At 36.4% G+C, this 19,987-nt stretch overlaps 1 protein-coding gene across 6 annotated transcripts in view; it reads right to left on the bottom strand.

The window, feature by feature from the left end:
- LOC143162320 (titin-like) overlaps window positions 1–18,437 on the bottom strand; it is a 245,966-nt gene extending 227,529 nt beyond the window's left edge. For all 6 annotated transcript variants that reach the window (XM_076342523.1, XM_076342517.1, XM_076342519.1 and 3 more), the window contains exons 1-15: window positions 18,201–18,437; window positions 15,902–16,005; window positions 11,730–11,933; window positions 10,723–11,010; window positions 9,871–9,959; window positions 9,536–9,780; window positions 7,540–7,828; window positions 7,143–7,295; window positions 6,545–6,664; window positions 5,380–5,517; window positions 4,420–4,557; window positions 3,800–3,937; window positions 1,865–2,140; window positions 1,626–1,751; window positions 226–507 (exon numbers count right to left, since the gene is read on the bottom strand). In XM_076342523.1, the coding sequence (XP_076198638.1) occupies window positions 226–507; window positions 1,626–1,751; window positions 1,865–2,140; window positions 3,800–3,937; window positions 4,420–4,557; window positions 5,380–5,517; window positions 6,545–6,664; window positions 7,143–7,295; window positions 7,540–7,828; window positions 9,536–9,780; window positions 9,871–9,959; window positions 10,723–11,010; window positions 11,730–11,933; window positions 15,902–15,992 (2,577 nt within the window). In that variant the 5' untranslated portion in view covers window positions 15,993–16,005; window positions 18,201–18,437. The remainder of the gene's footprint in view (window positions 1–225; window positions 508–1,625; window positions 1,752–1,864; window positions 2,141–3,799; window positions 3,938–4,419; window positions 4,558–5,379; window positions 5,518–6,544; window positions 6,665–7,142; window positions 7,296–7,539; window positions 7,829–9,535; window positions 9,781–9,870; window positions 9,960–10,722; window positions 11,011–11,729; window positions 11,934–15,901; window positions 16,006–18,200) is intronic.
- Between the last annotated feature and the right edge of the window lie 1,550 nt (window positions 18,438–19,987).

Below are 19,987 nucleotides of genomic sequence, written 5' to 3'. Positions count from 1 at the left end.
CAGCAGAATTTAGGTAAGAAAAGAAATTAGGTAAAGAGAACTCTTTGCTTGTCATAGGTAAATATTAGTTCCTTAGAAGGGTTTGTGTAAAACAACAAAGATAAAAGTCAGCAGAATACTGTAAAAGTGGAAAATTGCAATGAGGAGACAGCAAATAAGAGAGGCTATGCTAAGTTTTTAAGATGAAAGTCAGTCAAATTGATGGAAATTTGCTAAATAACGTACCTTTGCTTCACCTTCTTTCCGCAACACCAAGTGTTCTTCCCGCACTGCTTCACCTTTAATGCTTACACCTGTCTCTTTTTTAGTCTCAACATCATAGCGACTTTTATAGGTCTCGGCAGCCTCTCCGAAGGGAAACTGTGGAGGGGCAACTGGCTCTGCTTTTATCCTGACTTCATGTGGCTTTAGCTGAGGTGGTTTCACGGGCTTGGTGATCTTTTGCACAGCAGAAGTAGCTGATAACTCTTTTTCCAGAGTAGCCATGGCAGATCCAGCTATTGAAACCTAGGGAACAGAAGAGAAAGAGTTAAAGCTTTGTTGTTCTCTTGTTTTCAAAGAAGACAGTATATTTCTTGAGCAGATTGCATATGCACCGATTGCTTCCTTAGTTACTTATTTGTTGACACTGCAAAAGCTATATATACAAAAATGACTTCTAGTTTTAGATTGCAGTAGTAGAATACTGGAGATACAATATCCTTGTATTTTTTTGATGTGTCTAACATTCAAATATTTCCTCTTTTTTTTACTTTAGAATTTGATCTTTAAATGGTCAAGAAGCTCTTAAGTGCGACATGAGAAATGTCCTCTAAATTAATTCACCTGAGGCCTTAGCTTTCCATTTAATCAGTCTGATACTGCAATTAACAATACTACTAATTACATAACTGTCAGTGATTAAAATAACTGAAGAGATTTCAAAATGTTATTGTAGGTGTAATAACTTTGGAAAACATACACAAATCTTTAAAGAGAATAATATTTTAGGTAATTTTTATAGTGTTTAATTATGTTTGAGGAAAACCCGGTTCATTTTTAAAGTCCGGGTGAAGAGAGAAAGTATGCTTGAATGAGAAAATTAATTAAATGGGAACTTTTCATATTATGTGAAGGAGTCGAACAGAAGAATGGAAAAAATAACATCAAAAAAGGATGGTATCATGTTATGCAGTCTGGATTTTTTCTATTTCAAAAATTAGCTTAGTGTGTAGTAATCTGCAAGGACGAAAGAAGAACTGTTTCCAATGTGCTAGTGAACGGATGCACATAATAAGATTGAAGGGGGATACTTCTGCTCTTTAAAAAACATAAGTTGCATGACAAATGTTTATGATTTCACTGTATGACATGAAGTATTGAAGCTGCATCCTTAAACAGATGAAAAGCTTGTTTAAATAACTAATAATTACAAATCACATTTTAGCAGTTCATGTGTCTGTTTACAGCCCTGCTCTTTATTAGTCAAACAAACCAACAAAAACAGCGGTAAGGAGCATACAGCTATTCTTCTTCTTGGGAAAGCACCGTACTGGAGTGGGAGGAAAAGCCAAACGGAATGGGTGACCTACTGGTTGTTATAAATGAGCATGCTGTTCTTCTTGGATGCAGTTTTCACTTCTTACCTCATATGTATGATCTGGTTTAGGAACAGCAATTTTGGAGACTGTGAAGTGAGGACTTGCTGTGCGGGGTCGCGGGTGTTCAACATGAATTGTTTTCTCAGTCTTAGTTTCTGTTGCTCTTTTTATCTACACAAAGCAATGAAAAAATTTGTTGAGAACGTGATGCTGTTCTCCAAACTGAAACAGATTTCACTGGGACATAGTTTTTGGAAAAGAATGCGATAAAAGCTGAGTCTAACCTCTGTTGATATATGAAATTCCTTCTTTTCAGCAGCTGAGACAGGTTTTTCAGGAGGAACATAGACAGTTTTAACTTCTTTAGTGACAACATGATGTTCTGCCGGGGCCTCAGCAACATGGTCTGTTACAGCGTGCTCTTCATAGCCATATTCCAAAGTTTTCTGCTTTACATAAGCTTCATCTGCTTGTTCTGGTTCCCAGGGTGATCGAACACGTGCCTGATCAACTGCTGCAACAACTGTAGCTACAGCTTCAGCCCTTTTTCCAGCTTCAGTCTACAGATAACATTGGCAGAATTTGTACAAATATTCATCATTATATTACAGGCTTGCATATCTGGTAAATACTTATAAATATAATGCTCAGTAAAGTATATTCCAGACAAAGAGAGCGTGCATAGATACGCAAAAGTAATAATGTAAACATCGTGTTCACCCATAAATACACTTCAGTCAGTAGATTCAAATATAGACATATTTTTTCTAAGCTCCATGTATGCATGTTCGGAACATATCTATGCTTGTGTGCTTTATACATTAATACTTTATAGTCACGTTTATGGCTACTTGTCTAAGAGTACTGCAGGTATGTAAATGTGCACATAATCTTAAAGTCAGTATGCTCATCAGCTCCATATAACTGTTAGATGCTACTAAAAATGTAGAGAATGTGTCTAGCATCTGATGTGAATGTATTTACTAAAGAACATACCCATAAAAATTTTTACCACAGGTATATCTATTAATTCAGTGCTAATCTATTTTAAATGATTTTACAAAAGAAGGAAATCTGAGCTTTCTGAGAAATAGGAAATAATGCATTTGTATCAGGACTTTTATTTGTTTCTAATAACTGATAAATATTGTCAACTTCTATGTTATCAGGGTCCAAATTTCTGCCCAGTCAGCCAACAGTAGGTAATAGGATGATTACTACTAGTGTTTATTACTACTGTCATAACTGATCTGGATGTAGCATCAGAGCATAAGGAACGTATGCCTTGTAGATGGGAAAAAACCTAATAGATAATTTCATGCTGATTTTAAACTCATTATCACCTTAAACTAAAATAACTTAAGCGAGGCCAAAATGTGATTGTTTACAAAGATTTTGTTTTATTATTAAAATAGTGTTCAGGTAACAGGGACCTCTTATTCAGTATTGTTGCCGATTTCAAAATCATTGTTTATACCAACTTGAATTTCACCCTAAATTTACATCACCTAACAAGTAACTGTAATCTCTTAGCAGTCTGACTCCTCTGAGTGAGTTTTATATGCTATGCTCTTTTAATTATATTTTATAAAAGTATTTTATGAATGTACCATACTTTTTCTAACAAAGTGGATAGACTTTAAATAAAAGCTCTTGGCAACTGTGCTATTCTTCCACATATGAGAGTTCCTGGCTATATTATAATAGAAAAGCTTTTCTACTGTGGGAGTCCTACTGGAACAAAACAGTGTCAACAAGTGCCTGATTGTCAGAAGTAATAAACTGGACAGTCTTGAATGGATGTTAAAGTTTGTATTGTACAAAGAACAATACAATTCAAACCTTAAGAGAAGAAGGTTGTTTCATCTGACAACCATAAAATTGCAAGGAATCATCTCGTAGAAAAAAAGATTGCAGAGTCAGAAGTTTGAACAAGTAAACATTTCTTGAAAGTCATTGGTAGGGAGTAGGCTTTTACAGAGAAATCCAACTTTAGTCGCAAAAGTGGCATTTCCTAACAGGGTGAGACATAAACCTCTTTATCACTACAAACTTAATCACACTGACTCTGTTACTTGACAATCATCCTGCTTAATGGGTGTGTTATCAGGAATTAATTTGAGGTTATTCTATTGTACCCACGTAGCTCTTAAAAGGTGAGGTTTGCAGATAAAACAAATTGTAACAGTACATTTCACATCTACAACAGCTATATTCACCTGATCATAAGCTAGATGAATTTGTTCTTGCTTGGCTGTAATTTCTTCTCTAGTTCTGGACACCATGACTGGTGCTTTGGTTTTATCAGTGGCAATTATTTTCGGAACTACAGTAGTTTTCTTAGCTTCCTTTTTAATCTAATTGTTAAAGCAGAAATAAAAGTTTCAGTTACATATGATCTTGAAAGATATTTGAACAATGGGAAAGCATTTTGGAATGGGAACAGGGAAGGAGAATTAAGGGGTTAGATCCTTGTGCGCTGCACACAGCTCTGTATTATATGTATACTGATAAGTATTGTTACACCCTGACACCTATTTAAATAAAAGTAATGATTTAAAAAAAAAAAAAGTTAAAATGCATTTCAGGAGTCAGTCAGTCTATTCCAAAGGTCAGTCAGAAGAGAATTATGGGCATCCTATTAATGAAAACAGTTAGGAGAGAAAGCTATAGGTGGAATAATATAGTCTAATTAGCAGTAGTTCTGAAAGTTTGTAAGTGGAATAAATCTTAGAAAAAATGAGCTGGAAATGTATAGTTAGTATTTTTTGAGGGACACATAAGGTTTGTAAAGAAGAGAGGATAAAAACACAAATACGGTTCTAATAGAGCTATTCACCTTTTCATGGGTTATGCTCACTTGTTCTTGTTCGGTAGCAATTCCTTCTTTAGTTTTCGATATTATGACCGGTGGTTTAGGTTTATCAGTGGTAATTACTACCTTAGGTACAGAAGGTTTCATATCTTCCTTTCTTATCTAGTTTTTACGGTAAAGAAAAATAATAGTAATCAATTATTCCTGTTGTCAAAATTACACAGCTTTTCAGGAAAGCGGGATAAGGTTTCAGAATGTGTATCAATAAGAGAAAAACATCACCTGAGAAATGAAATAATTCCTTTGTACAGACCAAGTTATAGGCTATCTTGTATGCTAGCTGAACGAAGTGCATTCAAAGTTACTAACATATTGCGTTAATCTGTGTGTGAATTAGAGAGGAATATTCCCACTTCCTAGTTAATTGTGATATATCATTGTTCTGTTTTGTAGAAACTGCATAAAAATGAGTGTTACTGACTTAATATTTACTCGCATCAGTAGATGGAACTATTTCATCGGTTACTCCAACAAACAATGGTTCCACAATATGGTCTAGCAGATGCGTTCAGTCCTCACACAAATATGAACTTCATTAAATCAAACTCCACACGTAAATATCATATCATGAGAGATAACCTTTACAATTTATCGTCAGAAATTTACCATCAGACAAAAAGCAAAGGTCATTAAGCATCAGATGAAATTCTGAGTACCCTGGCAATAAAAGCCATAATGGTCAAAGGACCTGTAGGAAGGGCAGCTGCAGTCTTCCTCTGTAGACAGAGCTGCTATGAACTCAATAGAACTGGACCTGCAATGCTGGGCCTATATCTGGAATACCTTGCTTTATAAATTTTCATTTTGTAATCTTCTCTTCATAAAGAAGCAGAGCAAAAATATGTAGAACATTTGATGAAGAATGAGGTTTTATAAACTTATTAGAGTATAACAATGAGCTAAACATCTGTAATATTTATTTACCTTTTCATGAGCAATGTGCACTTGCTCGTGTCTGGTAGATATTTCTTCTCTAGCTCTTGATATTCTTTCTTGTTCTTTGGCTTTGTCTGTGGCAATTATTACTGTGGGTACTGGAGTTTTCTCTGGTTCTTTTCTTACCTGAATGTTTACAAATAAATTTTAAATTATATATTAATTAAAAATATAAGGTATGTGATTTTCGATACATTTGGAAAAGAGGATACAAACGAAAGGGAGAAAAAATGTCAAACTCTGGATTTCAGAATCACCTAGTCTGGAAACGACAATAGCAACATAAACAGACTTTTTATAAAACATATATACATTTAGCATAAAAATAATAAAACATTCTACAAATGCTTGCTTTGCTACTGAAAGCAGCAATAAAAAAAATCATAGCAGAGAAAAACTGTCCTGCATCATAATCAGTTTGAGAAAGTGTGGGATATTAAAAACAAGTTTTAGGTAACTTCCACTTTGCCAAGAAGTTCGATGTAATCTGCATACAAACTTGTAATTTTTTGCCCAGATGGACTTCTGTTTCTCATTACTTTAAAGATAGGTTACACTTTCTTCCTCCTGCATTTCAGCCAGAATGCAAATGTAACATTTCTCTAAAAAAGGTGGTCTTCCATTAAATCCCATTTGTCTGATAAAACACATGCTAAGATAATCTGAATTCCAATCACACATCAGTATTTTCAAAATTTATTTCAGTGCAGAATGAGTTTTTCCTCCTTTTTCTGACCCACTGTGTTGCCAACAAACATAGCAGGCAAGCTTAGAAACAGAATCAGAAAAAAAAAAGGAAAATTTAAGAAGTATTTCCTACATGTCAATTCTTTAAATGATTGAGAATACTATCTAGTAAATCACCACACAATATATAAAAAAAATAGATTGCTTTCTAAGTTAATGTTTTGCAAGTTTATCTATCACATTCTTGGGTATTAGTAACAGAAGTGAAATAAAAAAGGAAATACAGTCATCATCAAGGAGAGATAGGAGAATGATCGCAATGTAAACTAGAAGAGTGAACATATATAAAAGGAAAAATAATATTACGGTATGTCATTTGTCTTGTTCATAGGCGTGTCTTTTTGATGAGATATTAGATTTTTGAACAAGTTAGGGTATGACAATCATAGGTAACATCTGTATTCACCTTTTCATGGGAGATGTGCCTTTGTTCTTGTGAAGTAACAATTCCTTCTCTAGTTCTCGATATTACTGTTTGTTTTGTGGCTTTATCACTGGTAACTACTACTGTTGTCTCCTTTCTCATCTGATTTTTATAGCAACAAACAAAAAAACAAAGCCTTAAAATTCATTTTAACAAATCGATCATCAAAAGAAGAAGTGAAGAAAAAATAAGAGAGGAATGCAAGTGAAGGAAAAATACTGAGGGAGAATTATTTTATTCCTAGTGGGGAAATTATAAATGAGATATTACAGGAAAAACTTCATCAGCGTAAGAATAATGTTAGAGGGTAAATGACAAGGGATAATACAGGATCACTTTCATAGAAGGTGTTCTTAAAAACAGCTTAAGAATAATTAGTTCAATCCTGCTATGATGGAAAGCAATGGAATAAGTGATCCACGAGCATTCCTTTACAGTCCAGATGCTCTATATGAGTATGCATGCTTTTGCGGTGCACTGGGTGATATATTGTTAATTCCTCACAGTGAATCATGCCTTGTTTGCATGTGGGATGAAGGGATAAAGGGGAAATCATGGAATGTCTGTGCTCTATTTCTACCTGCTCCTGAACAGGTTGAACGTGGACTGCAGTCATTGCTGTCCTTTTAGCAGTTTGCTCTACGACACCTGGAGCTGGTTCTCTCACCATGGCTTGATCCACAGCAGCAACAACTGTAGCAACCGCTGCTGTTTTTTCACTGTCCTTTCTCACCTATATTAGTCACATCAAAAGACATCTTTTCATGTTTTGCATACATTCAGAAGAAGCACAAAACAAGTACAGAGGCAGAATGTTGCAAAGAAGCATTTAAATATTTGCAGCGGAACTCTCTCAAGAGCAGATACACACATGTTTTTATACACAGCCTCTCAGATTCCATTTAGCAGATCTATTCAGCAGTGGTGAGTCCACACATAGGGCAAAAACAATGCTCTTTCCAAAAAATAGACTTTACCTCTCTAGCACCAGCCGCAACCTCACCAGCAGTAGCACCGCTAATGGTAACTTGTTCTTGGACCCCGTATCTCCCCTCCCATCTTTCTTCAGTTCTTATTTGAGTAGCGCTTGTAGATATTCTTGTTTCCTTCATCTGGGCTTCTGTGGTTGCAGCATGTCCTTCCTGCTTCCAAGGAGGAAGGACTTCGGCCCCAGCTGTTGTCACTACCTGTGTTTTACGGATTGGAGATGGAGATTTCACTGGTCTAATAGGGGAGGTGGAGATTCTGCCAGCAGGAGAAACCGACCTAATGAAAAAACAAAGTATTAATATAATCAGTGTAGTATCATACAACGACAACTATACAAACAACTTCAGCCTGAACTTGAATTCACTCCCCATTTAGGGTATCTTCAGTACTTTGTAGTTTGATTTTAAAAAAGTTTTTGAGGTGTTCTACTTGTAAATGACACTTATCTGTTTTTAACATTATGCCTAAGGTGTGGTTTTGTTATAACTGTAACACATGTTTGTAGTAGCTTAGATTTCCAATAAGAAATAAGGGCAAATGTCAAAGGGCATTTCACTCAAGCACATATATTTAAAATATAAGAATACATCATTAGTTTCCATTTGCTCTATCTTATTTCTCCCAATAGGAATAATAGGCTCACAGGCTGTATTACTTATTACATTTGTGGTCCAGTCTCTGTAGAGAGACGAAATGATTAGTGTAACCGTTTTTTGTAAAAAGATCATGTGGCAGCCACCTAACAACAACATACCTGTATCTACTCCTGCACCACATCTCATTTCCATGTGTCATCCATACATGCGTTCAGACTCCAGACAAGCTTCTGATCAGGGCCTATATTTTTTCCCATACCTAATTTACAAATCTCAGCCACAATTATTGGTAGCCACTTAGAAAGTGCTAGTTTTTAATTTTGATATTCCAAAAATTCAATCCCAGTCCTAGCAGATAGTTTTAAAGCATTTTGAAAAATGCTTTAACAGGCTTTCTAACTTAGATTTTTTTTGAGAGGAATTTTTTTATGCTGTATTTCCCAGATAACATTAAAAAATTGCAGCAGTAGGGGGCAGCATCATCATATTAATTTTTAGATTTATTTTCTAATGCGTTGGATGTCTAAAAGTGGTTTGACTATCAGGGGAGTACAAACTTCTAACTCCATATGCACTCTAGATGGCACTATTGAATTATTCTTTCATCTATGCAGTTTGTTAGTTATTGCTAGTTACTATCAATACATTTCTTCCTGTCCTTGCAAGTTATTCTCAATGGGGCAAAATTCACCAGCATACCTAGCTCTGGAAATATAGATGGGGCTCTTCTGGGCACTCCTGATGCTGGTGCTTCAGGATGCTGAAACTGCAGGACTTCCAAAGCAATTTTCTCTTCACCTGCCTCTCAGCACAGACCTCCTGGGGTCTCCCAGACCATGAGCCCTGCTCTTCAAATCACTCACTTTCCCACTCAAGACCCTTTACGCAGCAGAGCTAAACTTCATTTTTCCATAACCAGCTTTATCTTGCCTACCTTCAAAACATTATTTCTGCAGTCATTACCAGCACACACATAGAACGTGTTCACATTTTTTCACATATCCTTCCATGCTGTTTGCCACTCATCAGAGTGTCATTGCTCTTTTCTCTGTTCATCTAAAATAATCAAGAGCCAACTGCTCTACTGTTTTCTTCCCTTTCAGCATGAACTTGGAGCTTTGAGTGCTACTTCAGCTGTATGTAGAGCAATCAAATGGGATTTATTCTCTAAAGGATTTTCTTCCATATGGGATAGAATATTTACATAAGAGGCACGCACTTCTATAGCAGTGGCAAATATAGTACATTATAGCTCACAGTCACAATAAACTCAGTCGGTATTAAGTCAGTGCAGTCTTCCATTTTGTACTATGCTTTCATTCTACAGCATTACTGCTATATGTGAAAGTGATTCAAAAAGCAATCTTGTTTGAAAGAATAAGTTTACCTTACTGGTGAGGGTGTTGGTGCTCTGACATGTCTTACAGGTGATGGCGATTGTCTAACAGGTGATGGTGATTGCTGTCGTGCCATTTGTGCTTTTGCAGCAATTATCGGTGGGGTTGGTGATTTTGATGTAGGTCTAGGAGGCATTCGTGGAGGTGCTTTGTGTGGGAGCTGTTGGGCTGTCGCACCTTCTATGACCATTTCAACACTTGTAAGTGATCTGGCATCGAAGTGGGCTTCAGTCTTCTACAATGAAATCAAGAAAACAAGTCTGAGATACTGTAGAAGTAATCATCCACATTTTAGCCTTACCTGCTTTGTTTTTGAAAAATATACCTTTTCAATTCTGGCTTGTCTTGTTTGTGAAATCTGAGCAGTCGAAACAATTGTCTTTGTCTTTTTAGCAGGAACGGCTTCTTCCTCACCTTTTGGAAGAGAAAACATGGTCAGGAGAATTGCATATGGCAACAAACAATAAGCAGCTGCAGAAATAAATGAATGGTCAATTCCAATTATATACATATGCGTATAAACAACAGAGAAAGAATTAAGCAACCATCTGTTTTTCCTGCAGTATCTGTAGGCAGATAATTGTGAAAACAGTTGAAATAATATTTCTGCATTACTATCTCATTAGGAAAAAAAAACCAAACAAACCAAACTAAAACACATTTATTGTAGATTCTTCAGAATCAGTCCTGGATCTCAAACGGCTACACAGTCTGGAAGCCTGACAGAAGTGAAATCCAAACAAGACTGCTGTGGGTAGAATAATTCACTACTACAATTTTCCTCTAAGAACTGTCTTCAGCCTTACCAGGCTCATTTACAAGACCATGTACAGTTGTGCAGTCTGATATATCTATTCTATCAAAGCCAGCTTACAAATACAACTTTGAGAGATCTACAGAACAAAATGAGAACAACTGATAGTATCCCACACTTTTTTCTGTCTACTGTATCCTCAGTTTAAAGAAGACCCACTCTGGAGAAAAAGTCCTTTTAAATTCTCAGACAAAAATCTTTGGCAAATTTCACCAAAGACATTGCTTTTTCACAGATAGTAACTCTTAAGAAAGAAGTTATAAATGAACTTATTGATAGAACTTTGATGAAGTGGTGCATATTGTACCATTACAACAATGAACGCTCTCTTATTTTCATGGCTTGCAACTTCAACTCCATTACCTTGAATTAGCAATTCAGCTGTTGAAGTAGCACGTCCCACATTATTTGTGGCATTTACTGAATAGGTACCGGAGTCTTCAGGATATGCTTCTGCAATTATTAAGCTGTAAAGGTCTCCTTCTTGTGAAATTTGAAAATCGGGGGAGCTTTGGATTTCTACTCCATCCCGATAGAACTTCACCACAGGTGTAGGGATTCCAGTCACTCTCACGTCAAGTCGAACTTGACTTCCCTGCCTTGCAGTCATGCTCTGTAATCGTTGTGAGAAGTTTGGTGGTGCTGTTGCAGCTGCAGTTTTATTGAAGAAATAGATAGAAAAAAAAAAGTCTGTTAAAAAGAACTGTAAGGGCTAGATATTTTCATTACTAGAAGTGCACAAGGTCTATTTCTCCTTCACATGCTACTGACAGATGATACTACCTTCTCAAACATTCAAAACATTAAGAGTTGATTTGCCAAAATGCAAACACCCTTAACTTTTTTCATGTGTTTAAAATTTCTGATACTTCTGATTATGCCCATGATTGCAAATATTTCTAGAATTAGAGATACTACCTATGGTTATAACCAATGTAGGTGCAGTCTCTTGGGTATGGCCCTTTATGTGAGTTATTCTGTTAAATATCATTTATATCATTAAATATCATTAAGGGCTCCATCCTGCAGAACTTTATCCTTTCTTTTATGCATAGTTTGAATGTAGCCAGTGTGACAGATCACATGAGCAGAAGTATACAGGGCTAAGCCAGAAGTTTCTAATTGTGATTAAGAGTTTATAAGATCAAGATTAAACTTTATACAGTTAAGGTGTAAAGGATGCTGTTAGAAATTATTGGTGAGAATATATGCTGAATTCTAGACTGCTTTAGGAAAAGGAATTTGTACTATTTCTTTGCTAATCATGTACTTCAAATCCGAACTTTTTTCATTATCTGTAACACTTCTGCTATCATTCTCTTTCTCACATTGTTAGCAGAGAGAGGTGCCTTTCTTTAGCGGCTTGATACCTGTGACAAGTAGCTCAGCAGTACTAGTTGCTTGCCCAGATCCATTGGTGGCTTGTATGGTGTATCTTCCACTGTTTGCTTCTGTCACGGTGGGGATCACCAGTTTAGCGCGGCCATCACTAAACGAGATCTGCACACCGGGCAGAGCTGCAGCAGAGAGAACCTGGCCATCCCGATACCAGCTCACCTCAGGAACTGGGAAACCTAAAGAAAAAGGAAGACAAAAGGAGATTAAGATGCTATGAAATGCCAGATATCCAAAATTACTCGCTCACGTATACACAGTTATAGTGGACTGTAATGGCATAGGTACAGATCTATGATTATACATCCAGTGCCACAGTGGTAAAGGAATTTCTTTTTAGAAAGTTCTTTAAAATACACAGAGCAATAGGACAACTGCACAGGCTACTGCATTTAGGAAACCACTTGAATAATGAGTGGACTGTAGTGTTCAGCAATCCTGTTGAGGAATAAAAGTTCATCAAAATTATGAGGGGGATGAACTGATGCACATGAGGGGTTTTTTTTTTAAATTTATTTCCTAGTATCTAAGTAGAATTGCTAACAAAATTATCCAGTCCAATAGTTTGGAGACAACGTAAAAATAAGAACTTCCAGCCAAGTTAAGTAGTTGTCCTAACACTAAATGGTTTTAGAAAATGAAGTGACAGAAAAAGTGACTGCTGTAGGCATTAACCTCAGGTGCTATTAATGTTTTGGTTTTTTGTTTTTTTTCTGGAGTGAATTCTGTTTGACTTTGGTGGAAAGCAGTCAGCTGGAATCAGCTGATCTTTTGTTGTTCAAATATATTATTCTTTTGCTGTCAGGGTCATGAGCAAGACTTCTGGTCAGAAGAGGTTCACCCATATCTACAGCTGTTTTTTTAGCTTTAAATGGTGATTTTAGATTCCTAATGGAAATTCTCTTCCTAGAGTTCTACTCAGCCAACTTTATTGCGTAACTGAAATCCATTTGATGAACAGGTAAAATTTTTACATGAGCCACATAAGGAGAACAGCTAATTTAAGGAGACAGTTCCACTCAAAGTCTTTTTTGTAGTCCTAGAACACCATTTCTCAAAAATGAAAATCCCTGCAAATTTACTTCATGTACTTCCCCATTCAAGCCAAATCACCAATTGCATTGCACAGGGGCTCAGGAATGAGATCTGAGACTGAGCTTACTACAGCTGCTCTAATTTTCCCAGTTCCACTCTCTGTGGTTTGGAAAACCCCAGGACCACAGAATTCTGCTTCCTTTCTAGAGTGTCCCTCCTAGACACTCATTTAATTATTTGGGGGTTTAATGTGCCAGGAATATGACTGTGTGAGACTGAAATGAAAGGGAAGCTGAGATATGTAGACTGAAGCTTTTACTGGTTGTCTACAGTCACACCAGACTTGGTTAGGAAAGTTTTAAATTTTACTCATAGCTGAAAAACTGATTTTTAGATATATGTAAAATAGGAGCACACACAGAGAAAGAGAATGTGGCCAGTTTTAGAGAGGATTAGAAATCAAAAGGTTAAAACTACATTTAAACATTGTTAATTTCACAGATGGAAGTTATCAAACAGCCCTGATGGGGCTGGTATAATTCGATTTTGTACTACTGGTATAGGACAACTTGGACATTATCACCATAAACATAGAGTATCCAGCAGATCCCACTGATTTAATCCAGAGCTATGTGTCTTCAACATTTGTGCAAATGAGTTTCAAAATGTTTTAAACTAGGCAACCAAAAATCACGTTGTCAATAGTGAATTTCTTGAAACATTGCCAAAATATTTTATTTTCTTGGTGCAGCATCATGTGATGATTAGCAAACACAGGGTTTGTGTGGTAGGTTGAACAAGGCCTACATTTTTAAAAATGGAGTCTATTTTGATGTCTCAAACTGGTATGTTCGAGGGATCCAAAGTTAGAAGCCATTTTGAAAATCTGAGCCCAAATTCATATTAAAAGAAACTCAACTTCACAAATTTACTAGCACTCTGCTAGTCCTACGCCATAGAGCTGGGGAGTAAGATTATAGATATTTTTGCCTGGACTATATGGAGTAGGGACTTACTCTTATATGTGCCAAATTATACTAGGATTTGAATATTAATTATTAGGACATTCTTTTTCATTTTAAAATTGTCCTTCAGGCTTTTTGAGTTTTATTGCCAAAAAGAAGAAAATGAACCTGAAGTGCCTCAACTTCATTGATTAAGTAACTGAATTCAATGAGATTGTCCTGACAATGACGTGACAGGAACTGCCAACCTGTGTACAATCTATGTGCTGCTTTCAACAATATGCGGACTGTAATGCCTTTGTAATGTGGCATTTAATTCACAGTCGGATACAACAGTACAATTCATTTGTTTCTTTTAGTGTACAGACTGCAAAATTGCATCTCAGGTGGTTGCTAAGCTCTTCTTGGTACTCTTAGATTAACTGGGCTCTTCACGTTCGAATTGTAGCTCTGTATTAATACTTGATTTGTATATAAAAGGGCAGTGTTATCAGAGATAAACAGAAAGTCTGAATTTCAAATTCACAATAATTCATGACAGATAGGAAGGGCAGACAATGTAGCAGAATAAAACTGTGTAGTCCATTATTTATGCAATTAGTTCAAGAAATAAAACTTTCATATTTTTTATGCATTAGGAAAACTAAATGCCAAGCCACTGTCAGATCTGTCAATCTTGGTGGATGCTTTTGGGGCAGGAAAGATATTCCAGAATCCCACAATGTGAATAAAAGCTAGCAGGAGATTGCCTCACATGATATTTGGGACTAAAATACAAATATGGTACATGCTATTAGAAAAACTGCTGTATCTCCTTTTAGTAAGAAATCAAACCCCCCTCCCAAGTTCTCCACGATATCACACAAATGAAAATAACCAAAATCACACACTGAGCCATAATATTATCATCCTAACTTGTTCTGATTATATATTTATGTATTCGCAATAAGTATTGTAATCATCAGTGGAAAGAAACTTTTCACAGAAAAATTTACAGTATACAGACAACAAGAGGAGGTCAGGGCAATTAACTGAAGAGTAGAGGGCCAAATAACAGAATAAGGCCTGAAAAGTTATCATGGATGTAGACTACAGGACGTGTTCAAACACATTCTGTGAACCTTGTGTGAGCCAGTGTTATCCAAAGGGACCAAGGGATGAACCACAGTGGACCATAGATGTCAGAGATATTTATAGTTGGACAGATCATGTGTTTGCACCTGTCACAGAGCATCTGGCTAGTGTTTTACGGTATGTGGATCATCATATTGCTAATGCCTGTAAAACAATAAAATTCCATCAGCAGGAACACGTGTCATTTCTCCTTAGTCACTGCCGAGGTCAGAGGCACTCTTAGAACAGGGCATTGGTTATCTGGTAAAGTTATCTCGGGGGTTTGCGTGGGGTTTTGCACAAGAGAGGGTGTTTTAATAGCATGTAGACTGGCAAAATGAAGTATCCTTTAAAATTATGTGGCATCTTTAAACTGCATCAACAAATTATATTAATCCAGCCTTGTACTACCATTGTGATCACCATACACATCTACTATCTAGCAAACTAGGGTTTTCTACCCTCTTCAGTGGCCACACAGACCAAGATTTTGTGCTTTTAACCCCCCTGCCAGAACTCTGGAATTAAGTAAACTCAAGGGCACAGTAGGTAGAAATACATCTTAGCCAGAATAAGGCTTAGCACTAGGTCAATGAAGAACTAGCGTATGCTTTGCCTTTTGCACCTTGACTCCTCATTCTGTCTGATCATCATCCAAACAAGATTAATCTCTCTGCACCCATATGAAGTACCCTCATTAGCACAGTATGTATTTCTATGTATATACTTTTAATGCTATTTCCCTCCAGTTTTGATGATTCTAACATACATGAGAATTAGACGCCAGTCTCATCGGCAGGATGATTGGCTATTGCCTGGGAAGGCTTGTAACTTTATGCAGTATGTTTGTGGATATCTGACAGCACCTCACAGTGCTGATAAGTACCGTATGATGTGGATATATATTCACATTTCAGCACTGATCTTTACCCATTCAGATCAGATTACGATCTACAAAAAGTGTTATCGTTTGTCTTAGCATAAACATTAAAAAAAACCCAAACCAATCTTGCAAGCATGAATCAAAACCTTACCACTAATATGAGCCTCAAAGGTTGCGGCACTACCCTCCAGTGCCACAACACTTTGTAATGGCTGTGTAAATGTTGGTGCTTTTGTCGTCATCTTTACAGGCACTCTGAAAGCAACAAAAACATAATTACATATTAATGGTGAAATTGTTATTATATGAACATCCTTCTTGCTAGATTTTAGGCATATTTGTAATTATTTTCATAACAATTTACTCTTCACAGTTTTAAATCACATTGACCTGGTGAAATGAGAAGATTGTAGGTTTTGACAAAGTTGTATAGCAAATTACTCTTAGGGCACACTTGGCTGAGTTGGATGTGAAACTGTTATATTTAGTGAAGCTGTGATTTGGCATTAGAAGTATGCAGCAGGAGACAACGTTCTGCTTGACTCATTGCATGACCTTGTGCAGGTCATCTAGCCTCTATTTGTCCATTAATCTCCTTTACCTAAAGCGAAAATAATCTCCATGTAAAAAATTGTTTGAATGATTTGAAAATATTTTGTTAGTGCAAAGCATTTGCATTCTCCAATGGGAAGACAATTAGGTCACTAAGTCGCAATTTAAAAAAATGTGAAGGTCTACAATCTATTTGGCTTTTAATAATTAAAAAAATGCCAGGAGGCTCTCTTTTAAAAGCAGTCTGTAAGTAGTGAATAATTGCATTTTACAAAGAAGCATATTGACATTAAAGATGCATATAAAATTCTACTCTTTCTTAGAGAGTATCTCAGCAGAATTTTGAATATGGGAAGACAGCCACCTTCGAAATGTGAGCTAGGATATAAGGTAGCCACTGACACTGATGGTTTGAACAACTGCAGATCCATGTGAAATCTGAAAGAAAAATAGTTTGCTTTCTCTTCCTATGCCACAAGATCCTACTTTGAAATAGCACACTGCCACTAGAAAAGCTTCTGTATCAGGAGTATTTTATATTTGCATGAACGTATTTATTTACTGATATTGAATTGTGCAGGTTTTTAAAATGTAGCTAGTATCTTCTTAATAGTGTCATACATCTATTAAAGTTACAATTTTTCTCATTAAAAAATTCCCCTGAGAGCATATCATGTCTTACTAAACAAGGGTTAACCCCATAATCTTTTCAGGTCAATCTCACTCAGGCATTTACTGTTGTTTACTTAGGCTTTTGTGCCTGATTTTGTGACAGTCCCAGGCTTAACTTAAAAATTAATGAGCAAGTCAAGTCTCATTCACTATGAGCCAAATTTATGCTACCTTTCAAAGGGGCGACAATTCTTCATGACATGAGTTCCTTCATTGAAATCGGTGCCTGATGCCTACATACAGTAAGTGCATAAGGGCAGAACTGGGTATTGTATTGGGATTTTGAGCTGCTTTTTATTGCCTTTACTGGTTATCTGGATACTTGTTCCAGCTTGACAGAGGAACAGCCTTTTATCAAAGCTTTTCAGCTTTGAGGGTGGGGGGGGAAATGAGTTCAAATTAGAAAGAAATGACCAACATTTCATCCTAACACAACACTAGTTTTCTGAAAGGAAGATGAAGACAAATATCTGTCACATGTAATTCACTAAGATCTACTTCAGTTATAAGTGTTTTGAAGCTCAGCTAAAATATATGGAAATAATCTTACAATATAATTAAACATTATAAAAGCTTATATATATATGTAATTTCCTGACTCCAGAACAGATTGGAAATCATTTAATTAAGTAGAATTGTCATTGAGTTCACACAAAGTTTATATATTTCATTGTCTAGGCAAATTTCAGTGATGAAGATCTGATCTTATAAGGCTTTTTGTATAATTAGAATTGAAAGTATGCATCTGAAATGTCATGTTCCAGAAATAACCTTCCCAGCTATGAATGACAGCAGACAAGTGTTCCAGAGCTGCCATGTAATTGATACCTTAGCAGTTGATTCCCTTAAAAAGTCATCAGTGCTTAGCTGATACCATATGCATTTTATCAGAGCTATTCTTGGAGCTTCTCAGTTTATCTCTCAGTAGCATAACCTTGAACACTCCCAACAGAAAGGAGTTTTTAAGTTAAGCAGATGTTTCCATGCACTTTTCAAATCTTAATTTATATAGTCTTTAACAATAAATATACTGGAAAAACTTTTTGCTGTTATCAAAACTTACTCCCAGAAATTTAAGACATAATCTTGCCAGAGAATTTAAGTGCTCCATGTCTATACTCTGAAACCTATACCCCCCTGTGAGCAAATTTATAAATAATAGGTCATATCAGGATTATTAATGACTGATAAAATACTCATTACGCTAGCAGAAACATGCTACTAACCTGATCTCTCAAAGTGCCTGTAAGGGTGGGCTAAGCCCAACGAAATCTTCTTGAACGACGTCCTTATCCAGAGTAAGATTTTTTTTAGACCATCCCAGCATGAGAATTGTAGAGCCTCTAATCATAAAAACAAAACTACACAGTCTTGACAGTGTAGTTTTGTTTTTTTGCAATCCCTACACCCGAGGCGAGGCGGGGAATGCACGACTGCTCAGAAGTGCTAACATAGTTGTTTTGCTTTATATACCCCAGCTCTGCTGACAGGTCTGCCTCATCATGTCAGTGCCAGTTCTGATTGGTTTCCTAAAAGAAAGTATCTTGTGAGAGGGGATCCACTCTGTGTAACCATACACCACCTGTTGGTTTGATTGACAATGCTAATTTTGGAAGCACGAAAGGGATTCACTGAGGAAACATCTGTTCCAAAGATTTTGATTTATAATTCAATTTCATTTATAATGTGCAGTTTACAAGCCGTTGAAAATTTCCTAAGTCATAAGTACAAGATGAAGAAAGTAATAAAAAGAAGCATTTTAGCAGAGGATACAGACAAGTCAGAAGTAGTCACACCAGTGAGATTCAGCCTTACTTTCTTTCATTATAAAACATCCAAGAAGCTACCAAATGCATCTGTCAGTCACCAGACTGAATAAGTAAGCTGAGCTCAGACATGTGGCTGCACACTATTGGAATACACTGTTTAAATTATTTTTTTCCATAACTGAATTCTAAAATTGTATTTGCTAACATATAGATTTGGTGCTCTGGGTTTTTTTGTTTCCTTCACAGTTATTTTGTTCGATGTTCCAAGCAGTTAAGCTTAACAAACAATAGCATACAAAGTGCAGAAATATAAATTCTGTGAAAGTAAATTAACACAGACAACTACTGTAATTTCTAAAAAAGCAGATTTTAAGTCTGACGGCTTTTTTCTAGACCTGTGGAGGCCTTGTGCAGACCACAGAGTTAATAATCTATGGAATAGCATATTAGTATGTGAAATTCCACTAGCCCAGTTTCATCAGTCTATGCAGCTAATTGTACCATTAGATTAGTTGCCTCCAAAACAGAGGTCAGAGTTAGAAGACTACTCTTGTCTATAGCTGGAATGGGAGGTGTTTTGCCACACCACCACATCTGCCTGTTTCCATTGTTGCCTTCTCATTCAAAAATCCTTTCCTTCCCTATGAAGTGGAATATATATGATGTATATCTAGCAAACTCTTTAAGCACATAACTGGTTCGTAAGACTACTTATGTGCTTAAAGTCAAGCATGTGCTTAACTGTTTTGGTAAATGGAGGACTTCAGTCTGCTGTTACCAAGATCCACACTGAAAAGGATCTCCCAGAGGATACCTGGAGAAGTAAACACAGGCTGGAGGTTTGTACTATCAGCTGCACTTGTGTTTGAAAACAACCTGAAGAAAACCTCCAGCAGGAGCTCCAGAAAATGCCAAGGGGAGAGAATACTACCGCTATGATTCCTGCAAGGGTGTATTATACTCTAGTTTGCAGATCTGAAAGAAACAAGGACATATTGCTCATAAAATAACTTCAGAAATTTGATCTGCCCTTTAATTTATTCATCCCATAAGGTGTTAACTTTATGGCTACTCTTGGCATGCAGCAGTAACAACAGCAACAGAAACTGGAGGAATAGTCTCTACACCGGTACTATCTGGACTCTCACAGAGGTTGAAAGTCAGAGTACTATGGCTCATTTTTAGCTTTTTGTTGCAAATAGACATCAGAGAGCCTAATCTCTCTGTATAAGACTTAGTATGAT

This window comes from Aptenodytes patagonicus, chromosome 6 (genome assembly GCF_965638725.1).
Source record: "Aptenodytes patagonicus chromosome 6, bAptPat1.pri.cur, whole genome shotgun sequence".
Taxonomy (NCBI): domain Eukaryota; kingdom Metazoa; phylum Chordata; class Aves; order Sphenisciformes; family Spheniscidae; genus Aptenodytes; species Aptenodytes patagonicus.
The sequence above is the reverse complement of the archived record's forward strand: the minus strand, read 5'-3'. Positions and strand labels throughout refer to the sequence as shown.